At 41.1% G+C, this 14,361-nt stretch overlaps 1 protein-coding gene across 1 annotated transcript in view; it reads left to right on the top strand.

Annotated features, from left to right (window-relative positions):
- The window catches only part of PIK3R1 (phosphoinositide-3-kinase regulatory subunit 1), an 87,029-nt gene that overhangs the window by 45,661 nt on the left and 27,007 nt on the right, over nucleotides 1-14,361 (top strand). The window contains exons 3-4 of the mRNA XM_043591672.1: nucleotides 11,630-11,722; nucleotides 12,164-12,238. Of these exons, the coding sequence (XP_043447607.1) occupies nucleotides 11,630-11,722; nucleotides 12,164-12,238 (168 nt within the window). The remainder of the gene's footprint in view (nucleotides 1-11,629; nucleotides 11,723-12,163; nucleotides 12,239-14,361) is intronic.

A 14,361-nucleotide genomic window follows, 5' to 3' on the forward strand; every position in this document is an offset into this window, starting at 1 on the left:
CCCCTGTCCCTCCCAATCGTGCTACATAGACACCTAGGTGAAACTGCATGCTCGGAATTTTAGCGGGTCTGGACTTTGGGATGCATTTAAGAGCATGTGGTCCGTTGTCCTTCTGTTAGATCCACATGCAAAGAAATGGGAGAAATGACCAAGTGAAAGGTTGTATCTCATTCGAAAAGACTGCTTCAAAAAAATTTCCCCCATCGTGTGTCAGAAATTACAGGTTAAGGTAGCCGAATGAAGTCTAATTCAGTTTTGACATTTTTCCATTCTTTTAATTTAACTCATTTAATTTATTTCCCCTCCCTCCCCTTACTTGAAGTAACTTTTTGCATGAAGTCCAGCCTTCCTCTGGAAGTTTTGCCAGCCATGAAATAACATAATGGCTGAAGAGAATAGAGCTATTATTATTGTTTTGATATTTATTTATTTTTTGAGAGAGCACAAGTGGCGGATGGGCAGAGAGAGGGGGACAGAGGATCCAAAGAGGGCTCTGCTCTGACAAGCTGGCAGTAACGAGCCCAGTGTGGGGCTTGAACTCACAAACTGTGAGATCATGTGACCTGAGCTGACCTTGGACACTTAACTGACCCAGCCACCCAGATGCCCCAAGAATAGAGTTATTGTTAAAGCAATCCATGTTGAAATGTAATTCAGTGATTTTATGTTGGCCCAATGATTACCTCAACTTTTGTCTTCCAACTACAGAATTTAAGAACCAAAAGTTGTTTTAGAATTCTTTAGCTAAACCTTATCACTTCACTGATATGCAGTTGAAGGCCCAGAGCTATTAAATGTTTTCCTCCGAGTTCCCAACCTATTATTGATAGAGCCATCTAGAACTCATGTCTGCACCCGCTGTCTGCTGCTGCACAGTAGCTTTTCAATTGTTTTGATGTCATCAAGTAACAATCCAGCATAGGACCTAATAGTATTTTTTGAGACAGAAGAAGCCACAGAAAGGATGCAGTATGTTATAAAAACCCTTTCTGATTTCTTCAATAGGTTACATGAAATGACCCCGAAAACTATTTTATGGGCTACAATGAATCTGGGACTTCAAAAGGATAATGCAAAGAGTGACCAACAGGGGGAAACCTAGTACATCCTTTTGGCTTAATTCGCTTAACTTCTAGCCCCTTTTAAAAAAATTACCCAAGCTCCTGTTGAAGCCAGCAAAAAACATCTGTTGTGTTATTTATAGCGCCGATTTCTAAGAAGCATATTCTATAGCAGATGAAAAAAAGTTGACAGCTCATAATTCATAAAGTTACTGAGGCCTGATCTGATAGAACAAAATGTACAAAACTTCGTCCCATGGTTCAGGCCCTATCACTTCCCTTCCAACGGAAGATACAAGTGGCTTCCCAGAGAAACAGAGCACAGGTCGTCACGGTAGTTAGGACAGAGGTGGCTCTGAGACCAGAATGCAGAAAGGAACACCCCTTTGTGGTCAGGGATTGCTAGTCCCTCCGGGGCGTCCATCTTCCAGGGGTACTTTTTCATTAACAACATCACAGTGACTTCCGGTATAGGCAGCCCACATTTTCTTTACCATGCGGACTATGCCTGAGAAGTTTCAGCAGTGTGAAATCTACAGACTGTTAACAGTGTATTTTCTATCAAGAACCTCAGGGGTTCATTAGAATTACTGACGGAATAGTTTCGTATCTGGGGCCAGCCTAATTTTTGATGTCTCTTCTTTTGTTTGACTGTTTTGCTCTTCGTGTATTTGACGTGGTCCCCTTAATCCCCCTGTTTTAAGCAATTATAAAATAGGCCCACTCCTCATATATTACCCATCTATATGTTTTGTTTAGTTTCTGAGAATCTTTGTAGGAACATGGTCTGATTTCTTTCTGTAATTGATAACGCGTTTTATATTTTGCTTCTGTCTGTAGGGTCTCCTGTATATCACAGTCTTTAAAACAAGGTAGATGGGTCTGGCAAAAATAAGTCTCTGTAGCATATAGGACTATGTATTGTCCTGGCTTTTTTGAGAACGTAATGGTATGGTCCAACTGCTGCCCAGATTGACCCATCTAAAATTGTTACCCTTAAAAGGAAAGTCACAGCCAACGTAAGTCCATGAATTTCTGTAGTTGAGAGGTGAATAATCATTTTACCAGTGATCATAGTATATTGTGAGATAGGGGAACGTATTAGCCCCCCAGAATTAATCACATTTGAGGTAGTGAAAGGATATTGCTTTATTTTATTTTTTTAATTCCAGTTGCTCATGATTATTAAGGGTCGTGTTTACTGTTAAAATTTGTTACCAATTGCCTTATTATAAATGGATAACTTAGTTTTATGTATCAGTGATTTTTAAAAATATGTTTAATTGAACTAGTCCAAATGGACATGTTCTTATGTAATTTTTCTGCAGTAGCTGATAAGGAATTTTCTGTCCAGTACTTTCGGGCCCCTTTTCTTTTTTGCTTTATTTTCTTTTTCTTCACAATCCCATGGACGGCTCATCCGTTTCTTTTTGCATCCCCCTGAGACAATGTATGTGTATTTGTAAATTATTTGCTGGGCTCTTTATGGTCCATCTGTACCTTGCCGAAAGTGATATGTTAGGCAACTATATTTAGCTCAATAAAACCCATTACATCCTTGGGGAAGAATGTGCTTAGTTTAGCCTTATGAGAAAATATTTAATAAATGCTGTCCTCAAAATATTTATCCTGGCTGAGTGAACTGGCAAGGGTTCAATCCTGATAGAGCAGAGGTGATGGCGAGATGCTGGCCTGCCAGCCCAAGCTCAAGTTGAACCCATGCCACCTCTTGTCACCAGGGGTTGTCACTGTGCGTGTCTTCTCTTGACGAGTGCTTTTCCATCTTTGTTCTCTGCTCAGGGCTTTGTAACCCCCAGAATGGAGTTCTGCAGTGTGTCTGCCTGAGGAGGCACCTGAGATGCCTGGAGTGGTTACTGCTGGCTTTGAAGTCGATTTGTTCTATAAAATCATTCCTTTACCACTTAATACTGGCACAAAAAAAGTGCTTAATTTTTCTTAGCCTCACTTTCCTCCTCTGTAAAATGGGGGCAGTTATAATCCTTTACAAGGTTGTGCAGATTAAATGAGATAAAGCCCACAAAGCCCTGAGCACAATTTCCAAAACTAAGTGTTAAGTACACAAGTACTATCATTAGTAGAAGTAGTAGCAGTAGTGGGGCTTATAGTAGTGGTTGTAGGAATACTTCCTATTCCTCTGCTCCAACGACAATCTGAACACCTGAGTCCTCTTGAACATGACCAGTTAGGAAAAGCTTTCTTGGGGACGTCAGGGGAGGTGGGTACTTCTTAGTTCTTGGCCTGAATTTACTGCGGGACTTTGTCGAGTCGTGACCCACGTGACCCCTCTCCCCACACGAAGCAGTGCCCAGGCGCACAGAGCAGCAGAGCCTCTACTGCTCATCTCTCTTTGGATGTGTAATTAGGTATGATATCAGCTCTAATTAGATTTGACAGCTAGAAGCTCTGAGTTAGTCCTGTCATCTGTCCGACACATGTTTAGATGCTGGGCTCCTGGGATCTGGTATAAAACCAGCCCTTGAAGCCCAGGGTGTGTTGGTAATAAGTATCAAGTATGGAACGTTAGCTGTTGGGACTCGCTCTCCCACCGTGATCTGGATTTTCTCTCTGGGACTGGTGGGCTCATCCTTGCTGCTCAGAGTGTGTTCCAAGGGCCAGCAGCATGGGCCTTACCTGGGAGCTTGTCGGATATGCAGAATCCTGAGGCCCACGCAGATCTATCTGAATTGGGCTTTTAGTATGCTCAGTAAAATTTAGGAAGCATGTGCCCTTGTGAATATTCTGACACTCAGAAGATATTTACTAACTCTCTGGAATTAGCCTTTGCCACTGATTTTTTTTTTTTTTTTTTTTTTTTCCCTAGACCTAAGGTTTCCTTGCTTCCTTTGGGTGTAGTATATTGATGTTTTGGTCAGCTTGGGCCGCTATGACAAAATACCATGGACTGAATGGCTTGAACAAGAGGCCTTTATTTGTTCATCTCAGTCCAGGTGGCTGAAAGTCTGAGTTCCGGGGGCCACCATGGTTGGGTTCTAGTGAGGGCTGTTTCCTGACTTGTAGGCAGTTGGCCTCTCTTCCTACTCTCTCCTAGGGCCGGGAGAGAAAGAGGAAGCTTTTTGGAGTCTTAGAAGGACACTAATCCCATCATGATGGCCCCACCCTCATGACCTCATTTAAACTTAATTCTCAAAAATCCCATCTCCAAATACTGTCTTGATGGTAGTTAAGGCTTTATCACAGGGATGAGGGGAGAGGGCGCCCCATGCAGTTCAGTCCACAGCAACTGATTTCTGCCACCTACTTTGAAATGCTTCCCAGAAAGAAAGGTGGATTGATGAATCAATAGGTAATACGACAGATTAGTTAAATGTTGCTTGGAGAATCTAGGAGGAGGCTACGTGGGCGCTCACCGTACAATTCTTTCAACTTTTGGTATGTTTTCAAATGTCAGAGAAAAAGCCCAGCTCTTTCTGTCGTCATTAGAATGGAGTCTGGTGGTTCTTTCCTCTGGTTTCCATCCAGGCTTTGTGAGGAAGCTGGTGCCACCCGGCTGGACGACTTTGCCTCTGTGGCAGCTCCTCCCTCCTTTGGCACTTACCCCTCGAACCTCCAGCAGCCTGCTTCTGCGCAGTTAGTGAGGGGCCAGCCTGGATCAAGAAGCTTCTTTCAGCTCTCTCCTTTCCCCAGGAAAGTAAATCTTTACAGTTTCTCTTTCACTTCTGTGCTCTCCTGATCAGAGGATCTTTAATTCTGGAGAGATGGGGGCTTCTCGGACTACATTGGAAGACCCTGCTTTTTTAACATGGTATTTTTATATGTTTGACTGTGAAATCTATTACCAGACACAAATGAGAGAGAAGTGAGTGCCTCTGCAGGTTCCCTGGAGCCGCTGCCTCTCTCCTCACTAAAGGGACTCTCTTTGCTTTCTCTTTCTGGTGTTAATTACCTGCATTTCAAAATATTATCTAGTGAGGGAGAAGGTGCCCCCTAGGTTATTTGGGGGAAGTGCCGAAACTGGTGTTGCTAGGATAAGTTTACTTGAGCGCACCAGCAAGTATTGGGGCTCCTCGCCTGCAGGATCAAACATTACATATCTGTGCGTTATGCAACACCATTCACGATCGCAGTCTCCTTTTAAATTCAGGAGACTTGCTGGAAATTCTGGGAAACTTCTCACAGGGTTCTGTCCTCAACTGGGACTTGTAGGCTCTGGGGGGAGAAAAACAGGTACAAACTGAACTTCAAGACACTGTTTAACGAGCTTGGCGACCTTGACCAAATGACTCAATTTCTTTAAGGCTCAAGTTCCTTGTCTTTTGAGTTGAGACGTCATTGCGTCTTTGGATGGCTATGAATAAAAAAATGAATGCCATGTCTTGGTGGGAATATGGCTCCTAATTGATGTTCCCTAGTATTCGGCGAATGGTCAGTATCCCTTGTGGTGTGTTATGTGGTTTTGTTTTCTCTCCTTCCCTTTTGGGGCTTTTCAGTCACACTTCACGTGAAATCTTTCTAAGCCAACAGACCAAAAGACCAACTTCTTTTATAAGTCATTAGTCCCGGAACTCCCAGGGACTCACCTATAAATTATTTTCAGGGGTACAAAAACAGGAGTTCCTTTCTTCCTCATTTACCTCCTGACCAGTGTTTTAATTTTTTGTATACACTATAAATTGTAATCTTTAAGTCAGACTCTAGGGGATAACAATCACAATTAATTAGGCTAGCCTGTTAAAGATTAAGTATAATCTTGCATTTCAGTGATCTCTTACCTCTGAATTTTTAGCTAAGGCCATCCAAAGCAAAACTGTAATGTCTTCTTAGGTTTAATAAGATCTTTGAGTGCTGTTTGTTTCCTATATGAGGCTGTGGTCTAGAAATAAAACTAAATGGGCAGAGAACTCCAATCCCTTTCATTTGTTTTTAAGCTGTGGAGCAGAAGGGATAAGTGGGAAAAGATAAAGATATTAAAGACTAATTAGTCTAGAGTATCTGAAAAGATTTGCAAACTTACTGTTTAAACGTGTTGACAAGTCTTTTAATGCCCCCTGACTAGTTATCTCTGAAAATAATGTAGCTATGGCTGGAGATTTATTTCCGCATCGACTTGCTCTTCCTTTTTTCTTTGTCCATCCTTTTTTTTTCCTCCCTCCTCAAAAAAAAGTCCCTATTTCCCCCAAGTTCAGTACCATTCCAACTTCATTTTTCATTTATGTTCAGAAAACTGAAGTATAACTCAAATAGGGGAGAAAGTGCAACATATTGAAAATAATGTGGTATTTTAGATACGACTCCTGAAAAGATACTGTTCATACGCTACAGTGAAAGAAAGGCAAAATGCAAATATCTACTCTGTCAAAATGTTTCTAGTTTGCCACCTTAAAAAAAGTATTGAAAACTCTGTCTCCGTTATAATAGTGTCTGGTCTTAAAATTTGCCATTACAATAGAAAATCTATTAGTAGTGAAAAAGATTACATAAAGAATTCTAAATTAATAACACCTAACCATTAGTTTGTGCTTTCTACATACTAGGCACTGTGCCTACCATGTTTATTTATATTATTCATTTAATCCTTATTACCTTCTTATGCCCATTTTACACATGAAAAAACTGAGGTTCAAGTTAATTAACATGCCCAAGAATACATTCAGTAAGTAAGTGGCATACCCGCAATTAAACCCCAAGTCTCTTTGGCTTTAAACGTGTGCTTTTCTTAATTGTATTACTTCTGATTCAACAGGTGCGTTCCAAAGTTGAGGAACCCATGTTGGTTTTTTGCTTTTAGTTTTTATAAAGTTTCAGATTTTGCCCACCAAAATGTACATTTTTCGTTTGAAAGAATAAGAAAAGTTCCTTCAGACAGAAATAAAGTTTTGACTCAACAACAGTTAATCGGCACACATCTTGATTTAATATTGATCCACGCCTGGCACATATACTTTCTTTTCTGTGTATTTGTATGACATTTTAAAAGGTAAGAGGCAGTTTTTCATGTACTTCCAAGCTACTTCCATCAAGTAATGAAATACTTGGCTTGGGCGGTCTCTGGAGTCCCAGAATTTCAGCTTAAACTTTCCATTCGTCCCTGCCAGGCACTGACTCTGAAATATCTTTTTTTATGGAGACCGCCTCCAAAAGGTGCAGCTGTGTGCTGGTTTCATCTTGCACTTTGTAGCTGTGTTGGCACCATTTAATGTGAGGAATGCCACTGTCTCCCACACACCACTGGTGCCCAAGGACTGTTCGGGCCTGTCCGGGTTAGTGGTTTGGGAAGGGTCTGAGTTTGGAAAGAAGGATCCCTTCTGTTCCATGTGATTGGCTGTCACCAGGGTTAAGGTAGAAAAATAGAACTAATGGAAAATGCAGCATCTGAGGTGTCATCAAAAAATTCTTTCTACAACCGGGGTCACCTAATTCATTGGTATTTGTATCGGTGTTGAAGACTTGATTCCTCTTCTGAAACAATATATGTCTTGCTTCACCACTTCTGGACCCTTCTCCTGTTCTTTCTTGTCTCCTTTCTTCTTAAGTAATACTGATTTCTTTTGATGGAAAATGATTCCACTCAGTCAAAAAGTGGTGTTGGACTATCACAGGGGAATCTGTGAATTCACCCAGATTCTTAAGAGTGGGCTTGGCTCAGACTTAACACACTGGCTACAGCAGGCTTCAGAGCCAAAAAGCATTCCTAATTCAGTTAAAAAAAATTTGTCTGAATGATAAGACCTAATAAAAATGTATATATCACCTTCATGAGGATCATGCTGTGTGATTTTGTGTTTTGTAGATGATCTGTATATTCTGTATTTTTTTCTTTTTTAGTCCCACTATGTTTTAGTCTGTTGTTTGTTGTATATAACGTGGTGCTTTATCATGCACCTTTCAGAAAACAACTTGCCAAATTTGGCAATGCCTCGCAATTATAGTTTCCTGTTAGAATTTCTTAAAATGGAATGTAATGGAAAAGGAAATACCGACCTTGTGTACTTAATAAAATTAGAGGAATCACTGATTTTAGGATTGTTGAAATAATTAATAGTTTGCTTTAGAATACTTTTTTAGATTTTTGATGTTGATTGATCCTCTTACCCGTAGGAGAAAATGTGAACTTGAAAAGCTTCTTGGGTAGGACTTCACATCCCCTATGTTTAAATATTTTTAAGGGGAAACGGATTGAATCACAGATATTGTACTAGAGAATAGGAAATCCTTGAATTGTTATTTAAAAAATAGGGTCTCTCCATATAAAATTTATCTTTTAAAACTCCCATTGCAAAAGCTTAATCAGCAATAGATCAGTGATTCAGACGTTTGAGTAATACAGCTTTTAGCAATATTAAAAACCCAGTGGGAAATTCACTAGCTCTATTATAAGAAGACTGCCCATACTCCTTATATATGCATCTAGTTTTGTTCTTCATATTGTGGTGTGCTCCTTGAGAAAAGTTCCAGAATTGTTATAGGTACCCAATGGCTATCACGGTGCTTTTCAAAACCTTGAAGTAACAGTTTATGAGGGAAACACATGATATTTTGTAGCTCGGGATACTGATGGCAAACTACCATTTTTTTTTTTTTTTTTTTTGCCAAAGAAACCTTGAAAGGACTAAAGAAAGAAGGTTTTTCCTTTTTTTCCTTTTTTCTTCTTCAAGCCAAAGTGAACAAATAGATGGAAACCCTTTTATATGTCGTATTTGCCAACCCAGGAATCTAACAACTGCCGGGTGCATATTTGAATCGCAATTAGGTGAAATCTTTAATTATCAGTTAATTTAACTTTCAAATTTGCCTGCAGAAATGATTGTGTCGATAAGATTGTGGAAGGAGATAAACCTTTATTAAGTAATTCCATTTTCAGGTGCCAACTTTAAAGATTTTTTTTTAATTAAAAAAAAAAAAAGGGCCTAAGTAACTTAAGAGGGCGGGGACAGAGCCAGGCGAGTGTTGCATGGCTATGTGGGATTGTGTATTTACTAGTTAATCTTTAGCTTCTTACATCTTGGCGTGTGCTAATAAGTGAGAACTAAAAGTTTGAGAAGGCCAAGGAGAAACACTACAGTGAATTCTTACTGATATTTCTCTACATCATTTCTACCTTTAGGTTTGCCTCTGTTCCATGTGCTGTTGGGATGATACATATCACTTGGTTCAGCATAGAAGGCATTTATGGGGGAGGACATTTTTGTGAGTTGATAATTTTCTGAGGCAAAAGGAAGTAGTTTATAGTTCATCAGAGAGAATGAAATGGTATGCTCTTTTATTTGATAGTGTATCGTTTTTTATTTTACAATACTTTTGATGAAACAGACCACGTGAAACTTGCAAGACATTTGTATTCTCGGTGCTTCTCAAATATACTGACATTTTAACATTTAGAGATTTGGGGGATGTCACTGATGGGTTTTTTTCAGGGGGTTACCCACATGAATTTGCTTATCATAATAGCATGTCCTAAAACTTAGCACTACTCCAAACTAGATTAGTAGCTCCATTCCTGGATTTTCTGATTCTGGGGGTTTATGGTCATACCTGGGAATCTTTCTTCTTAGCAGGTTCTCCACGTGATGTATAGGCTCCGGTAGGTACAGGGAACACAGGAGAGGTGAAGTTCCCACTCAGCCCTGTGCCTAGTAGCGATCTAGAAGGTCAGTGGCCTGTCTGTCCTGCCTTTATGAAGTCCATAACATGTTTAAGTGGTGTTACAGTAGGACGGAGTCACCTGGGAAGCTGTGACAGACTTTTCGTGCTCTGAGTACAGATGTCACTTAGCCCTATGCCCAGATGTCCTGTCCCCAGGCATGTCTTTATGGTGGGGTCTTAGTTGCACAAAGCCAACTCAGGAATCTTTCATTTGCTCTTGACAAATATGTCCGTGCTCAGGACATACAGGACCCTGATCTCTAATATGGTGGCCGCTAGCACATAGAGCTTTTTAAGTTTAAATCAATTTTAAAAAATTCATTTATTCAGCTGCAGTGGCTACATCTCAAGTGCTCACTAGCCACATGTGGCTAGTTGGCTGGTCTCTGCTTTTTCGGATAGCACAGCTAATAGAACATTTCCATCATTCGCAGAAAGTTTGACTGGACAGTGCTGCTGTGGGATTTTCTTCCATAATTTAGCTCTTATCCTTTTATCCTGAGTACTTAAATGGCCAGTAGAGGTTAGTGGCAAGACCACATGTGTCTGACCCAGGTCATATTGGAGTCTAACAGGCTCTTACACTGCAGGGTTTAGGGTTTGTAAAACGACATAAGTCATACGTCCCCCTCTGAGGGCAGCATCGAAAATAATTTTACTTGATTTATGTGTTGTGAGTTTCTTATTCTGTGATGATTCTTGGTATTAGAAAGATGGGCTTCATTAGAAATTTGCTTAGCATAATAAACGCCGTATAATAATCATGCCACTAAAATCTCCCTGAAACAAAATTATAAATATTTAATCTTTCTTAAGTTATATAAACGATTTATTCCTAGAAAAGAGGGTGCAGTGATGAACCTTAAGTGTCTAAAAAGTTACATGTTGGAGGCTAATAAAAAGGTTGCACCTGTAGGTATTTTTATATAGACTGTCATTTACGTGTATTTTGCAGTTTGAGAAAAATAAGGTGAATATATTTAGCTCCCTCTTCTGGTATATTATGAGATGATTATTTTTACTTAAAATGGTTTCGTGTATTTTTGGAGTGAGAATACAGTTATTAATGTAATGTTCAAGGCCATTATTGGTGTGTTATCCAGTTGGTTTCTTCTTGAATCACCAGGAATGGTAAAATACATAAATAAAGCTTGGAAAAACAGTTTGTGAAGACATCCCATTTCTGAAGATACTAACCGACCGAAATATATGTGAGCAAACCAAGGCTTCGGTAGCAAGTGCACAGGGGCTTAATTTGGAATTAATGTCATGTGGCCAGTGATCATTTGCAAATGCCCTGTGTCTGAATATTTTAAAGTTCTAAGTCATGTTAATGAACAGTTGAGTAAAAGCTGGTCCATCCTCCTACCTGGACATTATGAAGTTGTTGCTTCATAATGGCCAGGCAGCCAGTTCTCGGGTTTCAGTTCTGCCACGGAGTGTGGTGATCTGGGGAGAGCTGACCACTCACCCAACCTAGTCTTGCCCTGCACTGCGGGGGCTCTGGCACATCCACATTCCATCCTACCCTGAGTCCTGCCCACCCAGCCCCCAGCCCCCAACCCAACTGCCTCAGGCCCAGGGGCACACCCCAGCAGGGAGGTCTGCCCCAGGGAGGATAGACCTGGGGAAGAGGCCTTGAGAAGCTAATTGGGCAGGGAATTCCCTGATTCTAGCTAAGTATTCTGAGTGTGTCCCAGGAGAGAAGTAGGCCTTGCCCTTGGGCCCCCAAAACTCCTTAAACTGCAGGAAGAGGCACAGCTGGAAGAGGCCCAGAGAGGAGCCCTCTGAAGTGAAGGGCCCAGCACAGGGCGCCATCTTGCTCAGGCCTGAGTTTGCTGGTAGGACTAAACTGTTCTGTATTTCGGTTTTCTTCGTTGTTGTCTAATGCATTTGCTTGCCCCCACCTAAACATAATCTGATTGTAGGATTCTGTTCATTCGCAGCTTTGACTCTGCCAGATCTTGCTGAGCAGTTTGCCCCTCCTGACATCGCTCCGCCTCTTCTTGTGAAGCTAGTGGAAGCCATTGAAAAGAAAGGTAATCGGCTGATAGAGGGAATCAGTTAATTTGTTATGTCCTTATTTCCTGGGTATTACAATTTATACTTGTCCGTTGGGCATTCATTAAATAAGCTTCTCGCCAACTTGTGCTAGACACATAAGCTCTTTGTTGCTGTGTCCTGGGGAAACAGCCTTGGTCTGATTCCTGACTCCATATTAACATGTAGTTACTGTATGGAAACTATTAAATTCTCCACAATTTAATAAATATAATTAACTTGCTCCTTCGTGGCCAGACGACTTCACCAAAAGTATTGACATGCCAGCTACGATTAATAGCAGGAGTTAACTTCCAAGAATATTTGGTACACGCATCTAGAATAGATAGGAGCTGGAAACTGGAATGTCGTTCTGGCAGCCGGCCCACAGGTTCTCCAGAGAGCTGTGTTTTGCATGCTCAGTCTGTTTTGTGTCTTAGGTCTGGAATGTTCAACTTTATACAGAACACAGAGCTCCAGCAACCCAGCAGAATTACGACAGCTTCTTGATTGTGGTGAGTGTCATGGAGCTAGAAAGACAAATGGGAGACACGGTTCTTACCTTTCTCTTTCAGGTAAAGCACACAAAAACACTTGAACTCGATCATGCAGCGTTCTGAGTTTGAAGGAAGCTCAGAAATCACACACGCTTCCCTCTGCCCTATTATGGTAACAGCCCAAACCAGCGCTGACCTTTGATGTTTGTCTCCTGAGTTGGGGTGTGTGTGCCTGCCTGCAGGCATATTGGCTGTCATCACAGCTAAGAGCCTCTGGGCCCTGCAGGAATTGCAGAGGAGAGAAACACCCTCTTGGGATTTCTCTGGCTCTGCGTATCCACCATCTTTTCTCTGACCATGCATTTGGCTACATCTGATTCATCTGGATCAGCTTAAAAAATATTTATAAGCCTGTGTCATTTAACAAATGTCTCTTCTGACCTTTTCCATTTTCCTCTCCCCCCCCCCTTTTTTTTTCTTTTTGGCCTTCCTTCCTTCCTTCCTTCCAAATGCTTATTTGCTTTTTCATACCATGTTTATATTAAGTAACATCATGATACTGTTATATTCAATGGTGTGCTGGTAAACCCCTCTCAGGGAGGTGGGGGAACCCTGGTTTGTACTAGTTGCCCACTTCCGTGGTGTAAATATGCCCGCCGCGGTCGGTTTCAGGCTGCCAACATGTTATCACTAAACTCCAACTTGGAAAGAATTGAGCGTAGTTGGCGATGAGCAGGCCAGCGCCTGCACACCACTGGTTAAAGGACATCAATTAATTCAACCAATGGTGGCGTTACTCTTTGTTCCCTCTCTCCTTTGCCAAACCGAATAAAACTATAAATGTGAATAAATTCACTGGCCATCATTCTGGCAAATCATCTTCTGTATCAACTTGTAGAATCCCTCCGATCCTTCATTCCCTCTCAGAATTTTTTTTTAGAAAAATAATTTTCTGCCTCACATCATTTCACCGAATTTGGATTTAGGAACCCGAAAGAATGAACCCCTTTTGGGGAGGAAGGTCTTTGAGACATACACTTGTGCAGAGCATGTAGTAAATGAAAAACTCTGAAGTTGAGCAGCTTTCAAATGAGGCAGCTCATGAAAGTTTCTAGAAAAGATGTTTCTGGGAAAAACGAAGATTCTATCTCTGTCAGTAAATAGTTTCATTTGAAATGCACCACCCAGATGTTTGAAGTTTGAAAATAATTTTTTCAAACTTTCATTTTTATTTTGTGCATGGAAACCAGAGTCACGCACATGCAGGGCATGTCCCCTGACAGCTGCAAATCCTGCCTCACCCCCAGACTGGGTCAGTACGAGCTGACTGGCAGAAAGCTGTAGGTGAAAGACGTACCTTTATTTCTTACAGCCTGACCAGAGTGGGAAAGAAACAGTGAATTTTGTCCTTAGCCGGTTGGAGTTGAGATACATGTTTTGGTCAGAAAATTGGTCAAACTGAACAACAGTCACAGGAAATGTTTAGACATCAGAGACCGATGAAATGAGAGTTATTTGAGAAATAGTGGTTAAGCTTTTCAATGTGACTGAATACAGATGATGCAGGCTAGGCTAAGAAAAAAACCTTCACCTCACCTCTGAGATGGAATACCTAACCAAAATTACGTCAACAGTATGTTTTGACAGGCAGCTTTTCTGCCCCACTTGAGAGCAAATCACACAGGTAGAAAACTGGTTTCCTTTGGATTCTGTCTGATAAAAGTGAATTTGTGAGAAGAGAAGGCGTAAACATTATCTAAATTTAGGAGTAGATCCTCGGACTTTTAATAGCTTGAGGATTTTTCAGTCCATAAAAATATTGTAATACCTTGGAGGAAGCTCAGGGTAATCACTTACACTAAAAAGAGAGAGAGAGAGAGAGAGAGAGAGAGAGAGAAAACATGGCTTTTTTTTTTTTAATGTTTATTTTATTTTTGACAGAGAGAGAGACAGAGCATGAGTGGGGGAGGGCCAGAGAGAGAGGGAGACCTAGAATCCAAAACAGGCTCCAGGCTCCGAGCTGTCAGCACAGAGCCGGACGCGGGGCTTGAACTCATGAACTGTAAGATCATGACCTGAGCCATAGTCGGACGCTCAACCGACTGAGTCAGCCAGGCGCCCCTGGAATTCATGGCTTTTAA

The sequence above is a fragment of the Prionailurus bengalensis genome, chromosome A1 (genome assembly GCF_016509475.1).
Source record: "Prionailurus bengalensis isolate Pbe53 chromosome A1, Fcat_Pben_1.1_paternal_pri, whole genome shotgun sequence".
NCBI classification, from domain to species: Eukaryota; Metazoa; Chordata; class Mammalia; order Carnivora; family Felidae; genus Prionailurus; species Prionailurus bengalensis.